General features: G+C 51.5%; 7 protein-coding genes across 7 annotated transcripts; 2 read left to right on the plus strand and 5 right to left on the minus strand.

Moving 5' to 3' along the window:
• Positions 1–90: 90 nt before the first annotated feature.
• On the minus strand, positions 91–1,811 carry BO88DRAFT_437724 (SUMO ligase MMS21; the record flags this gene model as incomplete). The annotated part of the gene is made up of 2 exons (XM_025709638.1): positions 91–704; positions 765–1,811. Coding segments are annotated over 2 exons (1,660 nt in total), but the record flags the coding sequence as incomplete, so codon positions are not given.
• Positions 1,812–1,879: 68 nt separating this feature from the next.
• Positions 1,880–4,211, minus strand: abd1 (mRNA (guanine-N7)-methyltransferase; the record flags this gene model as incomplete). The annotated part of the gene is made up of 4 exons (XM_025705161.1): positions 4,002–4,211; positions 2,182–3,740; positions 1,964–2,130; positions 1,880–1,914 (listed from the first exon to the last, which is right to left on the minus strand). The coding sequence occupies exons 1-4, from the start codon at positions 4,161–4,163 to the stop codon at positions 1,880–1,882; spliced, it is 1,923 nt and encodes a 640-aa protein (XP_025559362.1). The 5' UTR covers positions 4,164–4,211.
• A 225-nt stretch (positions 4,212–4,436) lies between these two features.
• Positions 4,437–6,317, minus strand: BO88DRAFT_437725 (cytochrome P450; the record flags this gene model as incomplete). Its single annotated transcript, XM_025709639.1, has 5 exons — positions 4,437–4,760; positions 4,813–5,236; positions 5,296–5,627; positions 5,682–5,864; positions 5,894–6,317. 5 exons carry the CDS (start codon positions 6,315–6,317, stop codon positions 4,462–4,464), a joined length of 1,662 nt encoding a protein of 553 aa, XP_025559363.1. The 3' UTR covers positions 4,437–4,461.
• A 717-nt stretch (positions 6,318–7,034) lies between these two features.
• Positions 7,035–8,155, minus strand: BO88DRAFT_456811 (prenyl transferase; the record flags this gene model as incomplete). Its single annotated transcript, XM_025710944.1, has 3 exons — positions 7,035–7,362; positions 7,430–7,782; positions 7,829–8,155. 3 exons carry the CDS (start codon positions 8,153–8,155, stop codon positions 7,035–7,037), a joined length of 1,008 nt encoding a protein of 335 aa, XP_025559364.1.
• A 617-nt stretch (positions 8,156–8,772) lies between these two features.
• BO88DRAFT_348350 (uncharacterized protein) lies at positions 8,773–9,557 on the plus strand (the record flags this gene model as incomplete). Its single annotated transcript, XM_025703415.1, has 2 exons — positions 8,773–9,290; positions 9,344–9,557. The coding sequence occupies 2 exons, from the start codon at positions 8,773–8,775 to the stop codon at positions 9,555–9,557; spliced, it is 732 nt and encodes a 243-aa protein (XP_025559365.1).
• Positions 9,558–10,214: 657 nt separating this feature from the next.
• BO88DRAFT_446031 (FAD-dependent oxidoreductase) lies at positions 10,215–11,819 on the plus strand (the record flags this gene model as incomplete). The annotated part of the gene is made up of 4 exons (XM_025710257.1): positions 10,215–10,516; positions 10,586–10,857; positions 10,919–11,289; positions 11,346–11,819. The coding sequence occupies 4 exons, from the start codon at positions 10,215–10,217 to the stop codon at positions 11,817–11,819; spliced, it is 1,419 nt and encodes a 472-aa protein (XP_025559366.1).
• Positions 11,820–11,827: 8 nt separating this feature from the next.
• On the minus strand, positions 11,828–13,486 carry BO88DRAFT_490402 (uncharacterized protein). Its single transcript, XM_025712774.1, has 3 exons — positions 12,957–13,486; positions 12,824–12,907; positions 11,828–12,774 (listed from the first exon to the last, which is right to left on the minus strand). The coding sequence occupies exons 1-3, from the start codon at positions 13,444–13,446 to the stop codon at positions 12,017–12,019; spliced, it is 1,332 nt and encodes a 443-aa protein (XP_025559367.1). The 5' UTR covers positions 13,447–13,486; the 3' UTR covers positions 11,828–12,016.
• Between the last annotated feature and the right edge of the window lie 1,615 nt (positions 13,487–15,101).

Below are 15,101 nucleotides of genomic sequence, written 5' to 3' on the forward strand. Positions count from 1 at the left end.
CATCATCAACCTCAACCGCCCTCCCCCTCCTCCCCCTCCTCTTCCTCTTCCCCCCACCACCGCCCCCCACCTCATCATCCTGATCACCATCACGATCCTGATTCTCCCCCAACATCTCCCTCTCCCTCTCCCTCAACTCCGCCATCTCCGCCCTCTTCACCCGTCTCACCAACACAGGATCACTCCGCAGATCAAACTCCGTCAACTGCACCTCGCACACCGGACACTTGACGCTGCGCACGCGCTTCCTCGCTCTCCCACAACCACCTCCAGATCCAGATGATCCCCGCGGATCAGGCACCATCTGATTACTCCCGCTGATCATGGTGTATATCGCCTCGCGCTCGAAACTATGTGGGCATTTCGTGCTGCTGACTGGGTCGCGGAAGGGGAGGAGCGTCAGTGGACATTTTAGCGATATGCGTTCGGTTTGGATGGCGATTTCGTCGTCTTCGGAAGCAGAAGGGGAGGGATGGCGGGGGTGAGAGCGGGTGGTGGTGGTGGTTTTGGTTTGTCTGGTGGATGTAGATGTGGTGGTAGTGGTGGAGGTAGATGGATGGTGGTGGGATGGAGGTTGTGAATGGGGATCTTCGAGATGAGAGAACCATGTTGATGGGTGAGGTGGAGGAGGGATCTCGTCGCCGATGTGTTTCGCTTCGTGGATGATCTTGTAGAAGCCGATGTAGGAGTTGTTGGTTGTGTAGCTGCCCCAATCTGTGTTAATTACCTTGCAAGATATGGTATTATGGAGATGGGGGAAATACCGTCTCGTCAAACTCATCCCATTGTACTCCTCCATCTTGCCCTGTAATTCTCCCTCGAACTGCGCCAGGAATGGCACCGCACCCTCTTCATCCTCTTCTGCATCCCCACCTTCCTCTTCTTCCCCTTCCCCTTCCTCTTCCTCACTACCATCCTCATCACCCCTCCCCCTCCTCCTCCTCAACTGCACCCCCCTCTGACTCCTCCTCACCCCCCTAGCCCTCATCCGTTCAACAACACCCCCCTCCAACCCCGCAATAACCCTCCCAACTTCCTCCCCACGCACCTCCTTATCAATAACCCCCCGAATAGTCTCCTCCAGGACCTTCGTCGTCGCTTTCACTCTCTCCTCGAACTCTTCAATCCCACCCTCCTCATCCTCATCCTCACTTCCATCCCCCTCACCATCACCATCATTGTTATTCTCACTCGCAGAGCGCTGTCGCAAGTTCCTTTTCCTCTCCTTGGCCTTCTTACTCCGTTCCTTCGCATCCGTTAACCGCTCGTTAATCTCTCCCGCCGCATCGGTGAGTTTCTCCTGGGCGTGCTGGAGATGTGTTTTCAGGGTGGAGGAGGTGTGTGTTGCGAGGAGGGCGGAGAGGGCGGGTGCGGTGGTGGGTTGCTGGGATAGGGTGGTTAGGGTGCTGGTTGGGGGTTCGTAGGGGGGGAGAGGGGGGGTTGATTCTCTCTCTCGGTCTCTTCTTCGGGGGGTGGTGATGGGTCGTTTGGGCATTTTGGTGTGGATTTGCTTTTCTTTTCTTTTCGTTGAGGTGAGTGAGTGAGACTGAGGGTGTGGTGTGGTGTGGTGAGTGTAGTCCAAGTGGGTGTGGGTGTGGGTGGTGGGTATAGGTGAGAAGGGTGAGAGAGGGGTATATGGTATATGGTATATGGTGAGTTTCTTTGTTGTATGTTCTTTGAGGCTAAATATTAATCGATGGATAAAGATAAGTTGAAAGACGCGACGCGATGCGATGCGTGGCGCTAGGCTGTTTTGGGAAGGGTTCTTTATCTTATCGATATCGTTGTAACTACTACGTACTCCGTACATTCTATGAATGGAGTAGGTATAGATATGTCCATTACATCCTATTTACCCTCATCTAATACTATGTATCCATCACACCTTGTAGAAGCAAAACGCATGGTAGAAACCTGCCCTGTTAGCGTACACCCTCTCCAGCTGCAGTAAAGGAATACTCACTGACTGCCTCCTGCTCCTCCGGCGTCATCGTCAACTCGCCCGTCGTGCGATCTCTCACTCCCATCCGCTCGCTCAACGGCCCCAGCTCCGGATCGTCCTTCTCGTCCCGCCACACCTCCATGAACGGCTTGCGGTACTGCAGCTCCAGATTGTATTCCTCCGTCAACCTGCTTCATTAGTATCGTAAACCATAGTTCGTGGTCTTGGGATGGACTCACGCTCGGAATGCCTCCCACGGCACCACATACTCCGGGATCTCACCCACCGCTTCCTCCATAAAGTAGCTGTACTTCCATCCGAACGGCGGCCTGAAGATGCCATCCTCCGGCGTATCCCCAGGGAATTTCACCCGATAGATCGAGTTCCCCCATTCTGCCTTGGCCTCCTCCTCCACCTCACCATCTTCCGGCTCAGCATCCTGCTTCGCCGCTTCACGGTCCTTGCGCTTGGCATTGAACTCGGCCACACGGGCACTGATAATGTCCGAGTTAGGACACACGCCGATAAACCGACCACCCTTCTTCAAACACCCCGCGACATTGCGCAGCATCTGTCGCGCCTTCTCTTCACTCTCAAACGCATAATGAATGGCAAACATAGACGCCACCACATCAAACCCACCCCCACCCCATCGCGATGCCATCATCGACCCTCCCGGTCCAACATTCGGATCCACTCCTACCTGCTGAACAATATCAATATCCCCCAACCACTCCCCAAAGCAATCCTTCGACCGGAACTCGCCATGAAACAACGGCGGTCCTCCCCTCCGTCCACCACCACGAGGGCCCCTGCCCGAACGCATCCCCGCATACCGCTCGCGCGCCTGTATAATCGACACCTCGGCCGGATCCAATCCCACGTACAGATCCACCGGCTGCGGCGCAAGCTGCCACTTGCCCAGATCACCTCCCTTACCACATCCCAAATCAATCACCAGCAACCGTTTCTCCTCCATCGGCGGCGGCCCAGTCCCATCTGCCCACTCCTTCGTCCCAATCGCCCGCGCCACAAACTCCTCATCCGGCGAGAACTTCTGAATCAACGTACTCTTCACCCAATTATTGAAACTGCGTAGCCCCTTAATCTTACTCTCCGTCTTGCGCCACTCCCGGCCCCGCTGCGGAACCGCATTGTAATGCTGTCTCACGATATCCGTCACGCCCCGGCTCTGCGAGTTGCGCATCGCGTCTTCCTCCAGCGCGCGCTCCCGCTCCTCCTGTCGCCGCCGCAGCGTCTGCGGGTCCACGAGACCTCGTCGCGCTCCACCACCGGGCCGTTTCCGCTGACGCGCCTGCACTTCGGGCGACGGAGACCGCGGAGGAAGGGGCGGTGAGGGGGATCGGGGCTGTGGTGCTGCGCGTGCTGCTGTCTCGTCGCCATCGCGGCGCGAGTAAGCCGAGGGAGGTGCCTGGCCGCGTTTCCGGAGCTTCTGGTGTCGTTCTTCGAGTCGCTTACGCTTTGAAATGGGACGGTCGTTCGCTTGGTCGGCGGGTGGCTGCTGCTCCGATGTCTCGTCCTCGAGCTTGCGCTTGTGGCTTTCGGCCGCAGGAGAGCTCTGCTCGGCGTAGACATCGGCAGACCCAGAGCGAGAGTAGTCACCCATCTTGTTTATCTTGTGTTTGCGACGTGATTGAGAGGATGGAGGTGTCGGGATAGAAGGCTGCTTCTGCTGCTGTTGCTGTTGCTGTTGCTCCGGTTGTTGAGAAGGATCGGTAGCGGCGGTTTGGGGAAGAGGAAGAGATTCGCTCGTAGAAGTCACAGTAGGATCATGAACCTAATGGAGAAACCCAATGAACATCCACAATCAGCGTCAGATATCCTGCAATGGAAAGAAGATGGAACACTGAAAAAAGAATGTCGCGAGACAATCAGACGCGCAGGAGCATTTTCTTTTCGGAGTCTTTTATTTGCGGGAAGAATAAGTAATCACCGCCTCCGCCGAGCGTAAGCGCCACTTTAGTTCGCAGAGGACTCCACTTGCTCTCTCCACTGTAAAGAACTCTGTACTGAATCTAAAAAGGAATGACTAACTCACCGGTTTGACTTCCTCTGTCTGGGATGGTGGTGCTTCGATCGAAGCAGAAGCCGACGCTGGTTCAGCAGCAACTACAGGCTGCTCCTCCCAGCGGTCTCGGGCGGGATCGTACATGCTGATGCTGGGCCGTTGGCCTGTGCGCTGTTCCTCTTCGGAGGCCATATTCAAGTGAGACGGAAGTGAAAAGGGATAGATAATAAGATACCTCCCATGAAAGGGGTAGTAGTAAACTTAGTAGCAGGGATAAAGCAAGTTGAAGTCAAGACGGAATTCAAGCTGCTTTAAGTTGAGTTTCCTTGGTTGAAACCCCTGCCTTGAACCGTGTTTCCTGCCTGGCCGGATGCGGCCTGTGAATGGAGTGAAACAGTAACGGTAGATGCCTACCATCATTAATCACTACATGACATCCGACTATTCAGTGTGGAGTAACACAATCCTGTAGTGAAATTTATCTAGCTATCTATCTCTTTGTGAAGAGGAGACGATATTGTGGGATATGTGTTGTGAAACAATCTAATGGTCCTGTTCCTCCCAGTCTATCTAGCGGTTCTTGTCCTTCCCCTGGGGGAAACTCAATGTCGAAGTGTTTTACGATTGTGGAAACGAGTAGTCGCATCTCCATCATCGCGAATGCCTTTCCTGCGCAGGAGTAGGTGCCGCTGGAGAACGCGTTGAGTGCTTCTTTGTGGATGACTAGCTCTGGCTGCGTGGACCATCTTTCTGGGATGAACTCGTCTGGACGGGGGAAGTTGCGCGGGTCTAGACGTAAAGATGTCAGCGAATATTTTCACCAAAAAGGTAAATATTCTACCTCGTTGAACTGTATACGTCGGCACAGACACTATCATCCCTGGAGGTATATAGACTCCCGCCGTTCGAAGCCCTTCCGGCCCTGTCTCGCGCTGCAATCCGCTCAAAACAGCTGGACACAGACGTAGACTCTCATTTATACACCCCTCCAGATACGGCTTCTTCACCAATGCCGCATGACACAGCTCCTCCCCAGCTGGCACAGCAGAGTCTATCTCCTCCTGGAGCTGACGTAGCTTCTTTGGATGTCGTGCCAGGAGATAGAACAAAGCATTGAGGGTACTGGCAGCCGTGTCGCTACCAGCCGTAATAGCGAGCTCTGAATCGCGAACAAGATCCCCATCAACGCCACCTATAGACTGGTCTCCCTCAGAGCTTGACTCCTCGATCAAATAGCTGAAGAGATCCCGACGATCAGTTTCGACCTGAACCACATCAGCCTAAACCATTCGCAACTGACAATAGACAGTAAATGCAAACATACCCTACTCCTTTCCTCCACACACTGCGCACACCACTCCAACCATCTATCCGTAAAGCTCCTCACACCCACCATCCCCCGCATAAATATAACCAGCCAAATCGAGCTCAACAAGGCACTTGCCCCGCGCCCCATCTTCCTCATCATCTGCAGCATCTTCGGCGGCTCCCCATGCAGCATATTGAACGATTTCCCAAACGCAAATATCCCCATCGAGTCCCATGCAAACCCATCAATTAGCGCCGTGGTCTCCTGTGCTTGCGATGATCGGGATTCAATAACCTGGACTATATTTTTGCAGTGCTCTAAGAGATATGGTTCGTAGCCGGCGAGTGCTAGTCATATCAATCAGCGAAACAATCTGTCAGATACGTGTGAGACCTACCTACCCTTCGACGTAAACCCCCGATCCCATAACCTCCTCCTCTTCGAATGAAACACCTTATCCCTCGCCATCTGCAATGATCGGTGCGGATAATGTAGATCGTAGAACGGTCCCTTGACGCATGTCGTACCCACGCCGTAGATGTCTTTTATCGCAGATGGATTGTTGATCGAAATCTCCCTAGGTTCTATCTAATCCGTCAGAGATTGTACAAACCACACGAGAAACAAAGGGAGAGGGAGATACTAATCCGAACAACATCCCCATATACCCCATGCAACTCCTTCACTTTAAGATACCATTTCGCATCCATCACTGTATTCCTGAAATCCCACAACGCGGTAATCCTTGCCAACCTCGGACCTGGGAACCCGCCCAGCGCGTGGAAGAAGTATCGATAGATCGCTATAGAAGCTAACAGTGAGGAGTGGAAGGTTAGTATCGCTAGTCCGATCCATTGGGATATCTCTATATATCCGAGGATGAAGAGGGCGAGTAGACCGAGTAAGGACCAGAAGATGAGGCAGTTGGCAAGGAAGACGACGTGTTTTTCAAGGTCAGCGTGGATGAAGTAGGTTAGATGGGCGGTGATGCCGAGGATGGCGGAGATGAGGGCTGTTGGGAGGAGGGGTGGAGTCATTGTGTTGTATTTGGGAGGATGAAGCAGAATCAGAACTTAGAAGGATGAGGGTAATGGTAGGGGCGTGTATGAGGGATGAATCTAGTACAGGGGAGGTAAGAAACCCTGGTTGTTTGATTGTGGGTAGAGTATGGAGAGACTATGGCAGGTCTGACAGCTGATGCATAAGCTCTGTTTGTTAGCTTCAAGACAGTGAGCATCTGCACAACAGACTAATCATGCGAGCAAGTACCGCTCCACAGAGCTTGTACATAGACAACGGACACGAATCACACTGTCGCGAAGATGGCTGGGTAGGAGGAATAATGGCTAGGGTGAGCGCAGCGCCAGCACCACCCGGATATTGGGCAGTGATGTTGGCGAAGTAGGATACTCCAGCTGATGGTGGTCTGAATTGTAACATGGTTCATGCACGTACCCCTCTGTGGCTTGCTTGATGCTACCACAACCTGCTCGGACTATATCTATGGCCTTACTCCATCCGAAGCAGGCTGTACGGTATTCCAGGTCAATGTAAGTCTCGAAGCTGACAGGAACATCGACACACCAGTCCATAGCTCAATGAATGAACTGAACTCAACGTATAAAGGTTGATATATGCTGTTTTGATCTACCGTGTATGTATGGCACAAATTAAACCCACAACGTGTCCCAAATAGTATGATCCTTCGAACCTCATCCCAGAAGTGAAACCGTATACCTCAAAATAAGAAAATGCTATGTCTGCTGACTCTTTAAATTCATCTTCTCATTCCGTCCCCAGATAGCCAGCCAGTCCTGGACCGAAGCACTCGCCGACTTGAGCTCCTTGAAACAAGCATTGCGCACTCTCTCACTCTGGATCACAGCAAGCGCCTTTCGAATATTGCGCGGTGAGCTGGTCTCCAAAGCACTGGCGACCCAATGCCCTTCGGGAGCTTCCAGCGCGAGGATAATAGGAAACGAGAGCTCTCGATTTCGCAGGTCTTCGGCAAGCGCCCCTTTGGCCTTGGCATATTCGGATGAGTAGACATTCTTGCAGTCATTCTGCAGCTGAGAGCACCAACTAACTCAGGTCAGCTTTCGGCTCCTGCTAGATATGGTAGATTTGTAAGGAATCAAACGAGGCATACGCAAGAGTAGTCATCGTCCCGTCCATCGATTGGTCCTCCATCACCAATTGCCCCAGCAGCCGGAATAACGCCCCTGTTTTCAATGACGCCATTTTGCGATAGGCTGCAACTCGCTCCTCAGGAACAGTTGAAAGGCTACCCAGTCCATCCCGTCGCCAGATTAGTGACAGGTCTTGGCCTTCGAGGATTTCTTCCAGATTCTGGAGCAGGAACTTGGCCAGCTTTGGGAACTTTTGCACGGTCTTGTTGAGAATCTGGGTGACTCGGTAGTAAGCGCGATTTGCTGTCTCTGAAGGGCCATATATTCGGTGAGCTGCTGGCTTGCCTTTTCGATAGTCGCTATTGTCAGTTATCTGCTTGATGTTAGAGTGTAATTAAATAGATTCAAGGTATACGTACATCGTCAACTAGCATCAGACACAGGTGGATTGCATCCATTATCTCCAGCACCATCTTATATTTCGCCGGATCCTCATCCTTGAGCCTCGGAGACAGCTTCTGTACGAATGGCTCCCAGTGATACTTCCCATAGATCTGACGGATGTAGGCATATGGGCACTCGAACGATGTCACGGTCTCCGGGTTCTTCTTGCCAATCAGGAAAGCTTTGGAATTTGGCCACAAGGGACCTATTCTATCAAGGGCGAGATAGAAAATTAGAGGGGCAATGCCTAGGGTTGCCACCAGAGGGATGGGGATGGAGGCAACGTCCGGAAGTGCCGCCATGATTCGGTCCTCCCTGAGTGGGACGAAGTGCAAGGATGAGAAAATTAACGGATGACAGCGCGGTACTCCGATGAGCTCGCAAAGGGACGCTGTCCTGTCTATATATGTATGCTATGGATAGGATACTTCAGCCGTACACACATCATCAAGGGCTCAGGGTCCCCTCTGGATAAATTGTTGCTTCGCACAAGTTACACCATCTCCTTTTCAGTGTGGTTGAGCCGGCCAGAATGGTTGTTGCCTGACTCTCGCTGTAGAGAGAAGCTGACAATTGGGTATGGCGACATGCCTCCAGCGGCACGACAGGAGATACAGCCTTTGAAACCTGGTGCACTCCCCTGGCTGTCTTGCAGGTCTTTGAGCGGCCTGAGAATAGCACACCGGTAACACATGATCACCGAGACTCCTAGTGGTCCTACCTGGTACAGACATCAGTCCACTCATATGGAATGACAGGGCTTCATGGCATACCGTCAGGACCAGGGCGCCGTAGCACTAAGTGACCGCAAGCCATCTCACTATATAAGCACACTCAGGTCATGCAGAACGCAAGTGTCCCAGATCCTGACGTCGACCGAATCTCTATAAGCATTGAATCGCCTCTTCGTATCGCTTCAATGGATGGGTTCGACCATTCTACTGCTCCACCAGAATATAACGAGCTAAAATGGCTCGCCGATATCTTCGTCATCGGAATGGCTGTTGGCTGGGTTGCTCACTATGTGGAGATGATTCACACGTCGTTCAAGGACCAAACATACTGCATGACCATCGGGGGCCTTTGCATCAATTTTGCCTGGGAAATTGTATTCTGCACAATGTATCCTGCCAAAGGATTTGTCGAGCGGGTTGCCTTTCTCATGGGCATTTCTCTCGACCTTGGGGTTATTTACGCGGGAATCAGGAATGCCCCAAATGAATGGCACCACTCTGCAATGGTGAGGGACCATATGCCCCTCGTCTTTGCAGCGACGACACTTTGTTGTCTGAGCGGTCACATGGCTCTTACTGCCCAGGTTGGTCCCGCACAAGCCTATACGTGGGGGGCAATTGCATGCCAGCTCTTTATCAGCATAGGGAATGTGTTTCAATTGTTGAGTCGGGGAAACACACGAGGGGCGTCATGGACGCTATGGTAAGCGTTGGTTTGATCTGTTCAGGTGCTTTGCTGGGCTAAGTAATCACTAGGATCTCCAGATTTCTTGGGTCAACATCAGCCATTGGCTTTGCCCTTGTTCGATATATTCGCTGGTGGGAGGCCTTTTCTTGGTTGAACTGCCCGCTTGTGCTATGGTCCGTAGTCATGTTCTTTCTGTTCGAAATTCTATATGGTGTGTTATTCTATTCTGTCAAGCGACAAGAAGGAAGATCCCAGCGTGGAATCAAGCACAAGGAGAGGTAGATGCTTTACCTGAGGTATTGCGCGTTGTATACGCAAGTATGAGCTGCGGGAAGATTCTATATCACCGGGATTGGTAGCCAGGAACAGTACGGAGATAGATGAGTGTGTATAACACAGTGATATATCCTGGCGGAATGGCGGAGAAAGTTCACGGTGTTGTACCACTCTTTGTGGTGCTCTCATGAGAACGGAGTTTCTGCTTGTCATGTAATAGATATGTTTAAGCCGATAAAGTCCATCACCCATGATAGAATAACGCAGTTGATATACTGTCTTCACATATATTGCTATCCTTGGGTAGAAATAAAAGTAAAGCATTCTGCCGTTCTGCCACTTTGGATTGCAAGTAGACGATGGCATAATGAACAGCCACGCTGGTGACACAGCAACTATTAGTCAAGCGCATGTACCACGGGGCTGGCTTGCATAAGCCCGAAGTAGCTTGACTACGCAGTTATGCCACAATGCCAGTGCTGGATGTCACTTGAAGTCCAGTCGCTCCAGCAGTGAGAATAGCAAACACTTGGCTTGCCGTACAGTTTGAAATCCATCTGCCTCAGGCTCGATATAATTCCAGTCAACCAGATAAACACAATATATATACCATACACAGGACTTAGCTTCAATTAGGCTTTGTATCTGGCGTTTCTCGCAAGTATGGCCAATACCCAGCAAACCCCCTTTCGCGTCCTTATTGTGGGCGGTTCTGTCGCAGGCCTCACCCTTGCGCACTGTCTCGAACGCGCCAATATCGAGTACCTCATACTCGAAAAAGGAGAAGATGTTGCTCCGCAAGTTGGTGCCTCGATAGGTATCATGCCAAATGGCGGACGGATCCTCGAGCAACTGGGCCTATTTGGGGAGATTGAGCGTGTGATTGAGCCGTTGCATCAGGCGAACATTAGCTATCCAGATGGGTTCTGCTTTAGTAACGTCTATCCTAAGGTTCTTGGCGACAGGTATGTCAACAGTCTCTGGATTGTCTTGTGGACAGAAGAAGATGAAGGGTGTTGTGGCTAAGGTTCTAGGTTCGGATACCCGGTTGCATTCTTGGACCGGCAGAAATTCCTGCAGATTGCGTATGGGGGGCTGAGGAAGAAGCAGAACGTTCTCACTCGAAAAAGGGTAGTTGGCGTGCGACAGTCGGATCGTGGAACTGCTGTTTCGGTGGCTGATGGGACAGAGTATGAGGCGGATCTCGTGGTTGGTGCTGATGGAGTACATAGTCGGGTGAGAGGTGAGATCTGGAAGATGGCGGAGGAGAATTGGCCTGCATCAGTTTCGACACGTGAAAGAAGAAGTATGCTTCTACAAAGTCCCATCTCCTTTGTGCTGGGTGCACTGAGAACTAACACAAGTAGGCATGACTGTCGAATATGTCTGCGTTTTCGGGATCTCATCAGCCATCCCAGGGCTCGAGATAAGCGAACAGATCAACGGGATTTTCGACCATCTATCCATTCTAACAATCCACGGCAGACATGGCCGGGTGTTCTGGTTCGTGATCCAGAAGTTGGATAGGAAGTACGTATATCCTGATGTCCCGCGATTCTCAGACGAGGATGCCGTACAGCTCTTCGATCGAGTCAAACACGTGCGGTTCTGGAAAAACATCTGCGTGGGGGACTTGTGGAAGAACAGAGAGGTGTCCTCGATGACAGCGCTGGAGGAGGGAGTATTCGAGACATGGCACCATGATAGGATGGTTTTGATTGGAGATAGCGTTCACAAGGTACGTCGCTAGGAAAATTGAAGTGAGATCGTTGGGCTTACTCAGTGTGCAACCAGATGACGCCCAACTTTGGCCAAGGAGCCAATTCAGCCATCGAGGATGCTGCCGCGCTCTCTTCCCTTCTACATGATCTCGTCAACGCCCGCGGAGTTTGCAAGCCGTCAAATGCCCAAATCCGGCATCTCCTCCAGCAGTATCGGGGGACACGATACACTCGCATGGTAGGCATGTGTCGTACCGCGGCTTCAGTGTCGCGTATTCAGGCCCGAGATGGCATCCTCAACACCGTCTTTGGAAGATATTGGGCACCTTATGCTGGCAACCTGCCTGCTGACCTGGCATCAAAAGTAATGGCAGATGCAGAAGTTGTTACCTTTCTGCCTTTGCCAGGACGCTCAGGACCGGGCTGGGAGATGTACAGGCGGAAGGGGAAGAGAGGGCAGGTGCAATGGGTGCTTATAATCTTCAGCTTACTTACGATTGGTGGATTGTGCATCTGGCTTCAAAGCAATGTGTTGAGTAGACGATAACTTCTGCTCTCCAATCCTTCTTTGATTTAGTATGATGTATTTTAAGTTATCGAGGCGGAGGAAAAGGCTCGCTAAAGCATAACTAATGTAGGAATGAGGATATCGAGAAGATAGATATGAGAATGCCCAAACGCCACGCTGCATTAACAACCAGATGAGGAGTATCATGTGCAGAAACACAATATAATGAGAGAATATCACTTTGAAGCCGGCTTCTTTCTAGGCGAACCGACGTTCAAAACATGTCGCATGCGGCGTAACTTAGCCCACCATTCCCGGTCACTGGCCTTTTTAACTTCGGGATTGACATCGTCCGCCGCAAACTCATCCGTCGATGGTACCTCGGAGACAGCACGACTGTCTCCCGAGGTGGTCGAACGATTCAGTCGACGATGGTGCACATTGAGCGCCTGGCCCAGCAGCTCCCAGCCACACCGTAGGCCTTCTGTTTTCTCGGTGGCCCGTCCCGTTCCGCTCTGAGCTTTTCCGTTCACCCAAGGACAATAGTCCATGTGCTCATTCAACACTTCCAATGAGTCGTAAAGAGCTTCATCGCCGTTGGGCTTGGGTTTATACATCCACAGGCCCAATCTCCGGAAACACACGCTACAGCCGACCAGACCAGCTGTCCCATCGGGGACTGAGTCCCAGCCGAAGAATGCTAGTATGAAGGCGTTCTTAAGAACAGATTGCTCAGGCTCAGAGTTCTGCGCGTTCCCTTTCCCATCTTCACCCTCAGTATTGCTCTCAATGCTCTCCGTGTGCGTACTTTCTTCGGACCTGTTGAAGCTTGCTGGAAGTATCTTAATGAGCGTTTCGAGATCGAAGGACTGAGGCGTTTGGATGACGTCTGCGGCCGGCAATTGATCGGCCATCTTCACGAGGGTTGAGTATCGTTTTTCTAGGCCGGAGATAGCTATTTCGGGGTTTGCTAGCGGCAATCGATGGATGGTAGCTATAACAGTCAGCTCCCGAATGGCAACCACAAGTATCGAAGAACCCACCATCACAGCCCTTGTTCCTCCACGGACAAGTCTCCCCGTGCCCCTTGACCAGCCTTTCCGCGTATTCGTCCACAAGCTTGGCTCCTGATCTCCATTAGACACACGAAGCAGACACGGCGATTGGCAAACTTACGAACTTCCTTCCTCTCCTGCACCTTTTCGGCATCAAACCCATCCAACTCGTCCAGCTCATCCGGGAGCTTGACCACAACCGACCCACCACAATTCCCAGCACATGTTACCCGGGCCACATCTGTACATATCCAGCCGCGCTTAGCCCATTCCACCTCGCTAATTGCTGACGGTTTGGGTGCCCATCGGTCGACGCGACGAAAGGTTTCCAATCGCTCGAGGAAACGTTCGCGATCCCAAGGAACAAAGCTGGGCCGCGAGGTTGACGATGACGACGAATCTCTGGAGCTAGGTCGTGCGACCTTTAGAAGTGAGTTTCGTGCAAGTGAGAAGCCGGGCGCATCTAGACGGGCTTTTTTGTTCGATGCGTCTCGAATGGTTGCAGGCGCTTCGGCGGTAGCTGATTTTGTGGACTCGGAGGTTGTAGGTTTGGTTAGAGACTCGAGAACCCGATGAAACTTGCGCTTCTTCGTTTCAACGGCGTAGGACATTTTCCAGCGCGTCGAAGCAATGGTGTTTTGCAGTTGAAGTGGTCTTTGAGATAAGGGAGCCTGGATCTTGGGGATGGCCTCGGAGCTGGTGGCGCTAGACCCGAAATGGAGCTATCGTGTTTATGCCTGAGGCAACGAGAGGGGTGCTTCGACCTGCAGGTGAATCGCCATGAACTACAGAGTTAGATTATGTATATTCGCTTGTTATCATTATATCAGAGCAGCCTCGAATATCCTCATTGCTATCGTTATAGTTGTATTGATATGTTCCCAAAGGGCATTGAGGTACAGGACAGGGCTGATAGTATCCCTTGAGTATATCTTTCAAATAAGGCCTCCTCAGCGAAGAAGGACGCCTTGCAGGCAGCAGAGACAGCGCAGGAGGTGCCTAACTGCAAGGGCTGTTACAAAGACTTATCAAGACCATTGTCTGTCCACACCTGGGTCCTATCTAACTCACACTTGTCATCAGACAATATACATGATCAAGACCGTTGGGATTCTTTACAAGCTAGAACAGTGCACCTTACTACTGTGACTACTTCATTCTAATCCTTCTAAGCCTTTCAGGCTTACTCGCGTATCTATGGTCTCCACCTGCCCTAGATCATCAGTTCAGCCAAGTGACGGTAGAAGGTATCGCCTACAGAGCGCTAAGAAGTTGAACTTGCTCTTGGCCATGCTGACAGTTGGTTACATAGTTCAACCTGCAAATGGCTCTGAACAACGAGGTACCCCTTCTTCCAGCCGTTCAGCGTGCGCTGGCAATTCCCGAAATCTTGAATTACATTTTCGAGTGCCTCTATCACTACCGCCCAGCCACGAGTAGTTGGGGTGGGCGTTCACTCCTTTCTTGCGCCCTCGTCAACAGACTATGGTTCTCGGAGGCAGTCCGATGGCTCTGGCAAAACCCCAGACCCCTTCTTCACCGAGAAGGTAGTCATGATGATGTTTTGGACGTGCTTGGCAGAATCCCAGAAGCACGCCGGAATATATATGCAAGATACATCAAGCGTGCTACACTAATAGACTTTCACCGCAAACCCGACGGCCTAGACAGTGTCCAGTTCCCGAGTTTATGTTGCGTACATATCATGAGGACAATCGACCTTTCTGATTTCGAGGAGATCAAATTTCAGAATAATTGCGTTCGGTTCATCCAGTATTGCACACCTTGTCCTTCAGACATTGAAACCGAGGAGTACGCCACAGCTTCTTTTGAGAAGCTTCTTACTCCTCTTCTGGTAGGTATTCACATTGCATTGAGGTGATACCTTACTAATCTCATCAGTCGCATTTTAACCATCTGAGAGAGTGGGTCATTGTTTCAGGTAGAAGCATGGACACATTAAACTACTTTAAATTCACACCAGACACCGAAGGACACGGCTGGCACCGGTCAGGTCATGGCCGTGTAAGAGGTTCGCCTAACTAGGGCGTCTAGGTTTCATAAGTAAGGTTCTATTGGGAGGAAAATGAACAGAGGAACCACGTATGCAGCCGAGGCTGAGCCTGAACACGGTGGATCTCGACAGCTTTTGTTGTTTATTTCTAATCTAATGACGTAGAACTGAAACAAATGTGTCCTGTGAATGATGGTATTTCCCATCAGCAGACATAGAGGCTCTTCCCGTAAATACCCTGCTTTGCTTGTG

This window comes from Aspergillus vadensis (genome assembly GCF_003184925.1).
Source record: "Aspergillus vadensis CBS 113365 unplaced genomic scaffold BO88scaffold_24, whole genome shotgun sequence".
In the NCBI taxonomy this organism is placed as follows: domain Eukaryota; kingdom Fungi; phylum Ascomycota; class Eurotiomycetes; order Eurotiales; family Aspergillaceae; genus Aspergillus; species Aspergillus vadensis.